Below are 15,005 nucleotides of genomic sequence, written 5' to 3'. Positions count from 1 at the left end.
GCTATGCGGTGACCTTCCGCCCTTTCAAAGGCCGAGCATCCCCACCCGGTGACCCACGGAGCCACTCCGCCCAGCCGCTGCCATGGCGACCGGCATGGCATTTCCAGCCTTTGTAAAATGCACAAAAGTGGCAGTCGGACTCAGCACATTGCACCAATAAAATCCTGAGATTCCGGGCCAAAATCACAGGAAGCTGGGAGCAGGGGCTCGAAACTGGTGCCCTAGCTCCAAAGTCGGCAGCGCTGGCAGAGAAGCCACAACCTCTCCCCTCACGCCAGCAAAGGCAGCGTCCGGGGGCATTGCGAGCTGCCTGTGCCCGCGGGCACACCCAATTGAATTAGCAGCGGACGCATGCAGCTTGAGAGAGAGGCAAAAGCCCATATAATTCCTCATTGAAGCGCTAGGTTTCGAGTGCACTTACATACATTACGTGAAACAAGACTACCTTTAGAAAGCGCTCCAATGATCCTAGCACGTAACACGAAACCAAACTGGACCATCTTGAAAAGAAAACCGTGCTCGAGGCATAACCTAGGTAAGTATCGAGCAAATAACTTACTGCGCCTCAGCAGAGCATGTCGAGCGAATCTAACCATGTCCTCATCGCGCTTCCAGACATAAAGGCCCGAGACACAAGCAACGCGCCATTGGCAAAGCCACGTAACTCTGCCTGCAACTGCCTTAACATCTATACCTATAAATTCTATCACACGACCTTGCACATCCCCCGTGTGCAAATGGCATGAGGTCGTCGAATGATAAGCTGGTGGCCGGACCATAAATACACGTAATAGATCAAACCTCTGCTGCCTGCCCCCCCCCCGCCGCACCGGGAAGAGGGTGCCTGGCAGGAGCAGGGATAAAGGAGCGCCCCCCTACCCCATCCATCGCCACGCACACGGACCGGAAGGTGACATGGAGGGGTTGCGAGGCAGAGGCGGTGTTGGAAGTAAAACGTCCTACTCCCCTGCCCGTTGTTGTGGCTCATAAAGATCAAAGGGCGCCACAAAGGGTCAGGGTAAAGCCCGGTCACCCTGTGGTGTCACCCGCCGTAAAACTTGCGGGTGGCCTATCTACAACCGCCCATGCCGCCAACTTTGGTTGAATGAGTGGGGGGGTCGGGGTAGAGGTGGGAAAGGGCAGCCTCACCACATTCACACGACCCCGGAGCCCCGCCCGCAAATGCTGCAACGCCTCAACTGCCCCACCACTGCCGGAGCGGTGGAGCACTCTAGTCCCCGACACCGGAGGCTAGCGTGCAGGACCTGTGAGCCAACACCCACTCAAGTCGCCTGGGAACCCAGGCGGCGACCTCGCCGACCTGGGGCAGCTCGGAAGAACCGAGTCGTGCACGAAAGGTGCTGCTCTCCCCCCACCCCCGGCGGTCTACAGCCCTGGCCGGGCCGCCATGCCCATGATGCATCCAGTGGGAGCTCGGGCAGGGAGGGGGGGGGTTGGGGGCAAGAACGCACTCACCGTGCAATGTATACAGCAACATATACAGCAGCTCCCCAGGGTCCAAAACGGCGCAACATCGAGGGCAGTGAAGACAAAAGAGACTGCTCAGGGGCGTGGAGGAGACATAAATACCTTGTCCCCCCACGCCCCCCAATAAATACCGATGACGTCATGGCCCGGGCAGCGGCCTCCGGCCACTGGACCCCAGAAGGCTGGTGCGCCGGTTCTCCTGTGGCACTACGGTGCCCGCCCTCTTATGAGGGTCACCTGCGGCTCCGTGTCGGGCGGCCTGCATTTCTTTAATCCTATTCAACTTTCGTGACCCCTGCAGCTGCATATCAGATCAGGCTGTGACACAAAGTTTGTTTTATGGAGTAGGTAAGAGAATGTGTTACTATTTGGTTTTCGTTTTTAAATCTGCACAGGCCCAGCAGGACATATACTTCGTGGCACAGAAACTCCACTTTATTAGATGATTTCATATTTTTTACAGTGGTTATTTTTAAGCTGTTTGCTTTTATGTTTTTTACTTTAATTATTTTAATTCATTGTACAGTTAATAAATAAAGTCAGTGTTTGCTTAATTTGAACAATAGTTATCATTATCATGGCTGACGCAGGACAACAATAAGACAATAGAAAATGCCCAGATAACCCTGGTGCTTAATGATCCTGCTGGAGAACAATCATTTGTCTGTTAGTGGTTTTTAAATGCAGATAAACTGTATTTTATGTGGAATCTCAGTGGGTTACTGCCTTTTTCACAGAGATCCTTGTGTTACTTGCAGTTCAGAAGTTACAACCCTAACATAAAACAGTGACCAATGAACTGTCACCAAAGAGCTGCATATAAACATGAACGGTAGTTAGACCTTTGCTTTTTTTGTTTTGTGATATAGTTAAAACTTCCTCAGTCTTTCATTATTCTAATGTTGCCAAAATGATTATTTTCGGGAAGATATACATTTTTATTATCAGTAAAGCTGACCCTCATGAAATACTCTTTAGATCCTACGGTTGTCTTTTCCCAGACCAAACCCTCTTAAAATTTACTGCCCACCAGTATGGATGACGTGATTCCTGCACCCTGTAATCCACAATGGCTTATGTGACATTCCCTGCAGACTGATTCACATACCTGCATGATTGTTTGTCTCTGTATAATGTGTGCGTGATGTAAAGTACTGTGACATCCTACACTGATATGAGTAGCGCTATACAACAAATGAAATGCATTTGAGGGAAGGGCTACGGAGAGATGAGTGGCGCTGGAGGAGGGTGTGGTGCTGGAGGAGGGTGGCAGTGAGGGAATCAGAGGAGGAGGTCATGAGGGGGAGGGCCTACAGAGAGATGAGGGGCACTGGAAGAGGGTGGTAGTGAAGGAGTCTGAGGAAGAGGTCATGAGGGGGAGGGGCTATGGAGAGATGAGGGGCTTTGGTGGAGGGTGGCAGTGAGGGAGTTTGAGAAGGTGGTCAATGAGGGGGCTACGGAGAGATGAGGGGCACTGTTGGAAGGTGGTTGTAAAGGTATTTACGGAGAAAGAGGTAAATGGTGTGGCACCAAAAAAGACTTTTACATCAGCACTAAAGCCAGCCCTGTCATGGCCTTTCTGTTGTTGTTTATTTATTTAGCAGCCGGGTCATAAGGGCTACTGTGGAACATACTTTAAAGTGCGTACTAATTATATTTACTGCTACATTCAATATTTTAAGTTTGAAGGTGATTTTACTAGTGTTTTTACCCGGAAAAATGAAAGTGGAGCCCAATGGTGCCTGATATGGGGCTGGGGCCCAAGGTTAGCTGTGAGATAAGGTGCACTGGAGAGGAGTAGTGGATAATCAAACCTTTAAGGGAGTGCGTGGCAGAGTCCGGGGTCAGGTCGAGGTAGTAATGAAGAGGGATTCTCCGTGAAGGCTCGCACAGAGGGAGCCTGAGAAGTGTCCCTTGCCTGATACTCCCACCTCAGAATCCTCCTCTTCCCATCAAAGGAACATTACATGGAAAAAACATTTTTTGAGAGTGATCATATATAGAAAGAGGTTTGGAAAAGAGTGCGTCTTACTGGGCCTTGTAAGACTAAGAAGTGATAAAGGCGGGCTCTGAAGCAGGCCTGCCCAGAGGTATATGCGACAAATCGAGCCCGCAGTGGCCCACCCAAATGCACCCTTGGCCCACCCAAATAAAAATTCCTGGAGCCGGGCCTGCCTCTCGCCCCACCTGTCATGCTACTGCGATTTCCAACTCTGAACCTTTCTTTCTGCATTGCATTTAAAATTAGAAACCCTACATTTTCGCCTTTCACACCATTACCATATTTTTTCTGGAAAACAGTGTTATGGAAGCAAACTGAATTTTCTCATGGCACTTGCAGTTCATAAGTTACAATCCTAATAAAGCACAGTGGCCTACGAACTGTCATCAAAAAGCTGCATGGATACTGCATGGTATAGGTTAGAACATTATGCTTTTTCCCCAGTCTTTCATTATCTTAATGTTGCTAAAATGGGTTTGTTGTGGTAGAAACGCATTCTTATTAGTAAAGCAAACCCATCAACTGCGTTACATTTTAAATCCTGAGTTTGTGCTTCTCCAGACCAAGCACTCTTAAAATACCCGGTAGTAGTATGGATGAAGTGATTCCTAGGCCTTATAATCCTCATTGTCTTATGTAACATTTCCAATAGACTGACTTATACAGGTATGCTTCATTGTTTCTGTATAATATGTGTGTGATGTAAAGCGTTCTGACATCCTACACTGGTATGAGTGGCGCTATAAAACACATTAAATACATGTGAGAGAGGGCTATGGAGAGATGAGGGGCACCCTTGGCAGGTGGTAGTGAGGGAATCCCTGGAAAAGGAGGTAATTGCAGATGTCGCCAAAAAAGTTTGTCCCTCCAGGTGCCACCAGCCCTAAAGGCAGCCATGTCTGCGCCTATGGATGCCAAGCTTGGGTTTATGCTATTTTCACAACAAAATCCACCCGAAAATGGAGCACTGCTATAGCCAATAGGTAAGCCCCAGAGCCACACCTGCTAGCTGTGCATAAGCCTGTTTATATTGGCGAAGGCCGAGCAGCCAACACCAGAACTACTGGCTTTGCCAATGCTTGTTTTAAGGGTTGCTTGGGTGAAAGGACGGTCTTGATTTAGGATTCACAACGTAGAAAGACCAGTTCAGGCTAGAACTGGTCAGTGATAGTTATTCCACCTAACATTTGTATATCCTGAGCTGGCCCCTCTGTGACCTCACAGCACCGCTCCTACTTGAGTCTTCGTCATGGGTGACACTATCAGCTCTTCGGCAAGTTACGGTTTTAGTAAAGTGAACGGATGAGTCCATGTCTCCAAAGACGAGGCACGCCAGCCAAAGTTTTCGACAAACAGCCAGGTGCATTCTGGGAGTTGTAGTCCTGGACAGCCTAGGTTGATACAATTCAACTAACACACATGAAGAACATAAATTGTAAAGGTAAACCTCGAGAATGGAGTAATTTGGGTATTATTATTCTATAACTAGAAATATTTTGCACGCCAGGATTTGTTTTTTTATTGAACTGACTGGTAAAAAGAAAACGTCCTGTCCCAGAATACAGTTTGCGGTTGATAGAAAAAAGGTGCATAACCGGATATATGTGGAAGGCCTCTGTTTTGTTGCAGGACGAAGCATTTTGTGTCAGGCACATAAGTTACCTCAAAGTAATTTTTGAAAGAATGGAAGAACTCTTGAAATAAAGGGGCGATCAGCAAGGGCTAGTGACATAGCAAAGTATCCATCGGCCACCACGCAAGCAAGGAGCCCCCTTCGGTTGGCCGCTAACAGCGATTGGGAATGAAGACTCCGGCACAGGTGCCGCAGCACCTGTTGCGCTCATTAGAACTGATGGACTAGGCCTGAGGATGACGATGGCCCCGCCCCCTGCGAGAAGAGAAGGCAGGGCGCTGGAATCACTCACCACGGCTGGACTGGAGGGAAGGTCAGAGCGGGGTAATATCTGAGGCAGGACGGTGTTGTTGAAGGCGCGCGCACAGACATGGCTCTTTACAAGGTGACGGTGCAGACGGGCTCTTTCCTGTTATCCGGGACCTTTAGCAGCATCTCCATCACCCTGGTGGGCCTGCAGGAGGTGGGGGCCAAGAGCAAACTGGACAACTTCGGCAAGGACTTTCTCCCCGGAGCGGTGAGTAGCTGAGGGGCCGAGCTGCTTGGGTTTGAGCTCGGGGGTGAGGCGAGGAGGTTGTAAGGTATGTTGGAGATTTAAAGGGAATGTATTTCGTTGCAGCCGCCCGTGCAGAGCGGGCGTAAATGTAGCCATTGTGCACCATAGCAGGTGGCGCGAGAACTGCGTGGCGGTGGCTCTTGGATATGATGCTTTTGTGTTCAGATGTCCATCTGCCTCTCGCATCAGTGTCTCTCCTTTCTCATTCAATGGTTTTGCCGTTTTCGGGTACTATCCATAAATGGAGTTACGGGTTCAGCAGCATCAGGGCCCAGACCTTCTGCACCAAAGTTATGGATTTCTACCTGAAAAAGAGATTGGGCTTATTTTGAATGTTTGCAGCAGGCACCAATACACGCTTGTAGGTCGCTGGCTCTTCCATGGACTGATTGGTCACTCCTTGTGACTTGCTTGTCTCAATAGTTCCTGCTGAATTGTGCTTTATTATATATATTTTTTAAAGTGCATGGAACAAACGTTTTTCTTAGGAGCCCACCTTCGAAGCTGCCCAGTGCTGAATGCAAACTCTGCTTAGAATCTTATTCAGGTCCTTCATCTACCACCCTCCCCTCCTCTGTATTTCCAGCATGTGGCTTTTTGCCCCTGCCTGTCCCTTTGTCGCGTTTTCCTCCCTTTCTGCCACTTCTTTGCTCATCTTGTTTGTGTCGCTCGTGCTTTGGTTAAAATTATAATGATTTGAAATCTGCCCAAGTGCTTGAAGTGAGCGATGCCCACTACCTGCCAATGGTGGCACGAGTCAATCCCTGCCTGTCTCACCCACCACCAGTTCAGCCTTTTTCACTCTCTTCCTAGTGGGCCCACGTTACTCCTGTGCACAGATAAACATGGGTGGTGAATGTCACCTACGGAGCTCTGCAGAGATCCGGACTATAGAAAAACCCAAACTTCAGCAATGTTAGAACAAAAAAATTAAATATATGGCATAAGTAGAAGTCGACCTACTGGTCTTTCAGTACTTTCAAGACAGTGGTGCTTCAGATGACAACTGGCGCCCAGAGTGTCTTTCCTGGAATAGTTTTTGTGAGTTGGTTCCAAGACCTTGAGACTGATAATTTGATGCAAAGGAAACCACTGCACCCTCCTAGCAGTCGAGATGTGGCCAGGTTTCTTCATATTACAGTATACTGCAAACTCTTGGGGATGGTGCAGCCTGGCATCTGGGCTAACCGTAGATCGAGATGTAGTGTATTAAATCTAGTCTTGATAGAAGTAGGAGAGACTATGGCTGGCAGGTTTTATTTAGAGAAAACAATGTTTTTTTAGGTCATTCAGAAGGTTCAAACCAGCTTTGGCAACCGGAGTAGCCTGCCAATGAGAGGCTAGGTTCTTGTCAATGTTCACACCCCTAGGCTCCACCTTAATAGCATGTGATTGGTGGCTTACCCATTGACGCTGGTCAGAGGCAGCTCCGCTGGTGGTTCCCTCTGCTCAGCTGTTAAACCCTAAGAAATGATGCCCCATCAATTGCTGGACTGCAAGTAGGCACTCCTGTAGCTTTGTAGCCAAGCTGGGCACTTGATTGTCCAATCGAATGACTCTGTATAGCAGACACGTCATCAGTCTCCTTTCGAAGGCAGGCACAGCTCATAGAGCCCTATGGACACCCTTCTCCAATGTATCTCAAGTGAAATTGTACAAGAGAACAATAGTTAGAATATCAAGCTAGGGTTGCCCTTAAACTAGCGCAACAAAGAATTAAATGCACAGGAAATGCTAGCTGGTTAATTAAGAAATTACTTGCCTAATGCAAATTGTAATCAACCACTCGAAGGGCAGAAATCGGCCAATGTGTACATCAATAAATATGTTGTGCTTCTCAATGGTCAATTGTTTAAAGAGGTTTTTAAGTAAAAATTTAGCAGAATTAAAGGTTACTGTGCAGATTGTCTATTTTTGTTCATTCAGTGCATAGGTCACCAGTAAGTTCTTCATCTGGTATAGACAAAACGTCTAATCTTCTTCCACGAGGACTATAAAGCAGCAGACACGTGCTTAATCTCTACAGTGTATGTTTGGAGGCTGCTGGGGAGCTGTAGAAGGTACATTGGTTTGTCAATGTGGAAAAAAAGATGGTGCAAGCTCTGAGATCCTATTGTCCTCTCCAGTCTGTCAACCTTTGGTTAAAGTTTGCGACTGTTGGACTTGGTCCTTTCTGCAGGGTCCCCCTCCTAAACTGCTTGCCTTCACCGCTCCTATTTTTGCTAGTTTCTTTTGGCCTTTTCTGTGCCCTTCACCATTGCTAACCAGTGCGTGTGCTCTCTCCTTTACCTATGATAAAACAGGCTTACACATGGTTGCAGATTTAATATACTTGCCAATATGATAAATTGGCTCACACCTGGTTAGCATATTTAATTTACTTGTACATCTCTAGTAAAGTGGTATACCATATACACACAGCCTATAAACATTTCACTAGTTGGTCTACCTAATTTATTCTGCTACCTACCTACTTAAGTAGCCCTTTAAACCATGTGTCAAGCCTGCCATTGCAGCCGGTCAGCAGTTTTAAACTGCCAATTCGACCTGGCATTATATCCACCTTACCAAGTCTAAAACTCCATTTCTATTGCATATGTCATATCTAAGTTAGGCCCAATCAGTCAATAGGGAAGGGTGCGTTGTAATAAAGTTGGACATGTACTTTTACGTTTTATGTCTTCTCTCAAATTTGATTTTCACTATTGTGAGGCCTACCTCTCCCACAGGATAACATTGGGTTATCTTCCTTACATTTAATGCGTGCTAGCTTTTTATTGGGAACAGGTAGGAAAGTTTTACTTTTGTGTGAGTAATTGTAATTTAAAGTTGTGTTTTAAGTCACAATTATAAAAATGCCACTTTGAGAAGGTTGCCATTTTATTGTCCAAACCATTTGGTGGCTGTTCCTGGGTCACATGCTAGGTGTAGTTTCTCTCAGTCAGCATCACAGTAGACTGTCTGGGTGTTGGCAGGATGGGCCGTCTCTTCCTCGATTAGGGCAGAGCTCTCACCTAGCACACTTGTACTTCAAAGGATCGTGCTCAGCTCGTACACAGAATTCACACTAGCCTGTTGTGTCCCTTGACCAATTGGGACTAGTGCTGAGATACAGGAAATTGAGCACACCTTTTGTAGGGGGAAAATCCAGATGCTTCTCCCTCTTCAAAGTGGGCACCAGGCATAAATATTGGACTCTCAGCCCCACACTTAAGTTCAATCCTGGACTTGTTGAAGACTCGGGATTGCTCTGCTGCCCTGCTACAAGGACTGGCCTGCTGCTCTGCTGCAAGATGGACTTCTCTGCTGCCTGAGAAAGAATTAGACCACCACCACCACCAGAGTGACTCCAGGGGATAGTTGGCTGGCTTCCCGATCAGTGCACCAAGGACAGAAAAGGCTCCAACCATCTTGAGTCCTGCACCTGGACTCTGCTTGCTAGGAGTCCTTAATTTCCCCAAGTAGTGCCTCCCCAGGCCTAAATATTTGGAAGTCGGAATAAACGTGCTCTGCCATCCCAGCTGTGGTGCCCATTGGAACTGAAACAACCAGATGCACGACCTTGCATTGTGGTCGTTGCAGCTTCTCATTGGAACAAACGCAACTTGACCTGGGCCTTTCAGCTCCTCATCGGATCAGACCAAGCGCAACAACTCTACTCGGGACCCCACACCACACCTCAAAATTGCAACTGCATGGTGTAAAGCTCCACATCAAGGGCATAAGGTACAATTCTTATCAGGCCTAACCTGATCCCTGAATACAGCCTGTGCTGCGTCGCTGAACTTGTGACTTTGTCCTGGTCTGGCACAAGCACTTCACTCTAGTTGGTGCTTTGTGCTTTTTAGCACTATTTTTCCGTAAGTCTTTAAAATTTCAGATCTCTGGTTCTACTCATTGGGCTTTTGTCATTTGGTGTCGTTATTTATTAACCTATAATCTATTTTTCGAAATCGGTTTGACATTTTTTCTTGTGGTGGTTTCATTTTATTACTGTTTGTGTGCTGCATAAATCTGTTCATTGCCTCTAAGCCTGACTGTTTTTGGGGCAATCTACCAGTGAGGTAGGCACACAATAATTTAGTGACTTTAATGGTGCATCCTGATGAGGATTGTGGCTTTTGGTTGAAGAAGGTTCACAGCTCCCTTAGTCAACAACCCAATTTCTCACAGTGACATTTTCAAGGAGGTTCAGAGCTGCACAGCGCTTGAAATTGATTAAACTGGTGTTAATGGTAGACCCTAAATGTACTTGTATTTTTGTGGAATCTTGGGTACGATGGTCTTGATATCCATGTATGCAGACTGTCACTTTGTATGTTAAGCAGCCAGCTGAAAACCTTTGTCCCCCTCGTCAGAATTCACCAGATTTTGTATTTGGTGGGCTTTCAGGCACATTTATCAACAAGCCAAAAGCAATGATTGTTCTACTAATTGAGGCAATTGGAATTACCAATACCGTGGGCTAGTGGTCCAATAAAATATCCAGGGATGTGGTTGAGCCGAGATGGGGATGAACTGTGGAGATCTAACTATGGTCACCTGTTCGACTGGTTGGAGAGCAGAGTGACACTATGGACGAGCCTCCCGCTTTCTATGGCAGGGTGAGGTAGCAATTGTAAAGATGGTCATTCTGCTTAAATTCTTATATTTATCAATCTCACGCTCACCCCCCCCCCCTTTCTGCTTTCGTCTGACTTCGTTCATATCTGGTGCATTGGCCTGGACTGGGAGACAGCCATGGCTTGCATGGGAAATTCTTACTTTTCCATTCATGCAGGGTGAACTCCATGCTCAAAGCATTGATCTCTATTTGAACTGCGCACAGGTGCCATTTGCACACTACTGGCTTCACCCCACGAAGATCATGGCCCATACTGAGCCTCAACAAGACAATCTATGCCCTGCCTGCTGCACATTATACTATACCAGCCCCTGCGGAGACCTTGTCGAGCACCTGCTACGATTGGTTGTGCTGTCTGGGCGTGGAGCGAGCTGTGTAGACGAGCGTGACTGGATGTATTGTTCATCCCTCCGTCCCACTGGCAAATCACCCAGCATTACATTTTGCACATGATGCTGGCGCATGCAACAGGCTAAATTTGGATGCATCTTCAGACTCTGGGTGCAGTGCTCCCAGAGGGCTCCTTTATAACATCACAGCAGGCTCTGCAGAGGATAATACAGCAATGCTTGACCAATTTACCTATTCTGGATTGAGAGCTACTCTGCGCGCACACTGTCCTTGTTTCCCCACTGCACCCCCTTCGCTGCTTGTACTTTAGGAAATCCTCGCGAACCCTTGCCTCGCAAGCGCGTAACCAGGTTATACACTGGAATGCTGTACACTGTTGCAATCTGAATCCCTGCAGTGCAACAGGCTGGGAGGTAGAGTTGAGCATCACTATCCCTGCGGCCCAGTAGAGCTTCTGCTGTCCCCAGGCGAGAGCATGGTCTCCCAATTATGGGCCCTGATTCATGCATTTTTAAATTTCTGCACCGGATTTATAGAACTCCGGAGCGACTGTTTAAATTTAGGCTATCGGAGGAGGCGTGATGCTCTGTGCCTAGCTTGGACTTTCTGCATTTAGCTAGGATGTGCCCTGCGGTGGTTTGCTATTGGCAGTCTATCTTTGTCATTGAGGAGATTACAGGCCTACAGATTGAGCATACCCCCTTTATAGCACTCCTGGGCTATGCCCAAGAGATACCCCCCCCCCCCCCGCCCGCTACAGAAACTGGTTGCTCCCCCCCCACTCAATGCCTGGCTTAAAGATACTGTGTCATCAAGATCAGTTTAAGTCATACTGGGAGTTTATGCCTGCTCACTCCTTCCATAAAGATATGTGGTCCCCTCTGGAGTCCTACCTGCGACTGCAAGATGCCAGAATAGATGTGTCCAATTCCTGTTCTCACATTTCGGTAAATTAATGTCCCTGCCCCATACTTGCGGTGCCGCGAGAGGCTGAGTTTGGTTGTTAATCGATTTGCCACAGTTTGGCTCCCCTTTGAGGTAATTGTGGCAGCCACCGTGCTTTCTGTTGATCCAACTTTGGGTGTCACTTCCCCTCCCCCTTGACCTTTTCCTCCTTGTTCTCTGTTGCAGTTGGACTGCATTACAATGCATTGTATTGCTTCACTGATCCTCTTGTGAGCTTGATGTTACACTTGGTTGCCAATATGTACTACTGAATCTGACTAGACCTAGGTACATGTTTTCGATTGAAACTCCATTCCTTCGCTGCCCTACTTTGTATTGGTGATGCACTGTTATGAATACAATTCTAATTAAAAAAAGGTAAAGTTCAACTGAAGAGTAACCTAATGTATCTGTAATAATAGTATTTTTAGTCCAAGAGGCAGAGTACCTGTCAACGTTCGTGCAAGGATGAGCGCAGATGGACTAACCTTTGGCGTGCTGGCAGCATGCCTGCTGTGCGTGTCTGCATCAGCCTAAAATAGGATTCTCTTGTTGAAGACCTAGAAAATAAAAACGTTCTCTAAAAAGGCATGTGAGAAGCTGGCTTGGTATATGATGTCCACTAATGTAAGTGGGTACCTTGCGCCAGTCCAGACAAACCTTATGGTGATTTTAGGAGGTATCTGACAACCTTAGATAGCTATCCAAGTGGTAGCTGTGGAGAGAAGCCTTCAGGCTTAGTCTTGAAGGAGTGTAAAGCAGCTTGTTTTACCAGTATGCAATGTTGTATTGATGAAATGAAAACGAACCACATAAAGTATCTATAAAAATATGAATTTATTATAGAACACTCTCTATTATAGTACAGCATCTCCTACACAGAGATGGTCACAAAGCACACAGTACTTTAGCAAAGAAATCGCAGTAAATAGGACTACTACACAGTGGGCCCCAGGGGGGGCACCAAACCATATACTAAGTAAGTGGTATAAAAACCACGACTCGAGTCAAGATGATGTAGAGCGGACATAGAATTGCTGGGGACCCTCGGAACTACCCAAGGTAAGTAGATGGGGACCCCACGGAGAGCGTGTGCAGTGTGAGAACATGACTGCGTGCTCCGTACAAGTCTATGTAAGTCGCAGTTGGAATTTTAAAGAGTGGGGACCCTTCCCAGTGGACCCTGAAGGAACCGTGTGGGAGACAGAAGGTTAGAGAGCCACCCCACCCATGGATACCGTGGTAAGTTAGCTTATCCCAGGAAGTCGGGTGCATAGGTGTGAAGTGGCGTCAGAAACTGCATTCAAAACCAATGGAGGACTTCAGGAAAGTGCCGCTGCTGGAAGACGAGAAAGTGTCCAGAGGAATAAACTGGAATCAACTGTGGATTCTTGAAGAGGAGTACCTCAAAGCAGAGGGGAAAGTGTCACTCGGGAGTGACCAGGAGCCCTAGAAGACGAATGTCCTCTAATGTTGGGCGCTTCAGGAAAGATGATGGTGACCTTAACTCTGCAGCTGCGAGGACCAGGCAAGGCTGAGGACAACCAGACCCAGATACGTGCTGTCCTACAAAGGATGTAGCGTGCTGAGGGGTTCAGCAGGAGCACCAACAAGCATTGGCAAAGGCAATCCATGCAGAAACTCAAGGTGCCAGCAAGGTCCATGAGACTCACCACAAGCAGGGGAGTCGGGGCAGGCCCAGAGCAATCTGGGGAGCCCAAGGAAAACCAAGATGACCCTCAATTTGACCCATGGGTCAAAGGCACAGGAGTCGCAAGAGGACATCAAGCAGCTCACCGAAAGATGCAGGGCACATTGCACACAATGCAGTGTGGCTGACAATTCTGGTCACTGGAGGTGCTCGAGGTTAGAGCTACTTGGAGCCCGAAGATCTTCTTGCGAAGATGTCAACAAGCCTTTGCAACTGCAAAGGGGATGCAGTACCCAGGGGTTTGGTTATTGTAACCCTCACAAGGACTACTGGCCTCAACCTTGGTAGGAGTAGAGCAGGCCTCAGGAGCTGAGGCAAACCATCACCTGTGTTGCAGATCCCAGGGAGTCCGGAGGAGCTCAGGATCTGCAGACCGGTCATCTTCGATGCAGTGCCTGCGAATGCAGGGGAGTGACTCCTTCACTGCAAGGGAGATTACTTCCATTGTCCTCGATGCTTGACAGGCCTTGGAAGGTTCCTGTATGATGCACAGACTATGCAGCAGACTGGAAGTGAGACTAAGTCGTGCCCAAACTAAGTCCAGAGTGCCCAGACTGTAGAAGTGCAAGTTTCAGTTCTGAATCTTATCCCGTGACGAATCTAGGGACCTACACCCAGGTACTACCTTAAGGAAAGGGTTGGGAAGATTCAGGGGGCACTCTCCCAAGGGAGGGACTGAACAGGGGGATGTAACTCCCATGTCTTTTTGTTCAGTTTCACGCCAGAGCAGTAGCCAATGGCTCACAGGACTGATTTGAACTGGACTATGCACAGGGACACCAAATGTGCCCCTCATGCAGACTTTCAGGCGCTGGCAAGTGCACCCACCCAGCCCTAATACACTAAATCCTGTCTGGGAGGTTGTCGCACCTCCCTATGACAGGATGCCTTTTCTGCCTTCCCCTGCTGGGGCTTGGCAGCAGCAGGAGGGCAGAAATGTCTCTGATCGGCAGCAACCATTTTGTGCTGCCTAGGACTAGAAAGCTGGTACCGGGAACACTGAGATCCTAACGGAGGGCTCTTCCAGGGGGTATGATTCCAACAAGTTTGAGACCAAACATGATGGGGTTCGTTGCAGCAGTTTGAGATTGTCACTGTGCGATTTTTGCGGTACCCCTCTATATTGTATTTGGAGGCTTCACTGACAACCCAGGAGAATGGACTACGTAGGCTGCAGGGGTGTCCTGCTCATGCAGGGGCACCCTCACTTTGAACCAAACACCCTGACCTTAGGACTGTAAAGGCCAGCTATAGGACTGACTTATAGGTTTTAAGTGCAGTGACCCTTAGATACGGTAAAGCTATATCTTTAGCAAATGGTGCATGTACCAGCTTACACAGGCTGCAATGGCATGCTTATAGTTCCATTTTGGATGGTCTCTCATGGGTGGCATAATGCATGCTCTAGCCCATTGGAGACCTCTGGGGTACCTATGCCCTGGGTACATGGGCACCATATACTAGGGACTGACCAGGGTACCCTAGTATCCAATTTGGGATGTACCTAGGTACTGAACACAACAGTTTAGGGAGAAAGCAGATAGACTGGGGTCCTTATTAGCAGGATCCCAGTGAAAACACAGCTTAACACCAGGCAAAAAGCGGGGGTAACCATGCAGAAGGATCCTACCTTTCTACAATGCATATTAAAAAAAAAAAACTCATTCTCAATAGAACTGATTACATGAGAAAAAC

General features: G+C 47.7%; 1 protein-coding gene across 2 annotated transcripts in view; it reads left to right on the top strand.

Annotated features, from left to right (window-relative positions):
- Nucleotides 1-15,005, top strand: part of LOC144799564 (hydroperoxide isomerase ALOXE3-like) — a 422,558-nt gene that overhangs the window by 265,133 nt on the left and 142,420 nt on the right. Inside the window, exon 1 of one of the 2 annotated variants that reach the window (XM_078670934.1) lies at nt 5,415-5,508. The exons of the other annotated variant lie outside the window; for it this stretch is intronic. Coding sequence (XP_078527060.1) covers nt 5,494-5,508 — 15 coding nt within the window. The 5' untranslated portion in view covers nt 5,415-5,493. Of the gene's footprint in view, nt 1-5,414; nt 5,509-15,005 lie in introns of those variants that run through there. 2 annotated transcript variants of the gene reach the window in all.

The sequence above is a fragment of the Lissotriton helveticus genome, chromosome 12 (genome assembly GCF_964261635.1).
Source record: "Lissotriton helveticus chromosome 12, aLisHel1.1, whole genome shotgun sequence".
Lineage (NCBI taxonomy): Eukaryota > Metazoa > Chordata > Amphibia > Caudata > Salamandridae > Lissotriton > Lissotriton helveticus.
The sequence above is the reverse complement of the archived record's forward strand: the minus strand, read 5'-3'. Positions and strand labels throughout refer to the sequence as shown.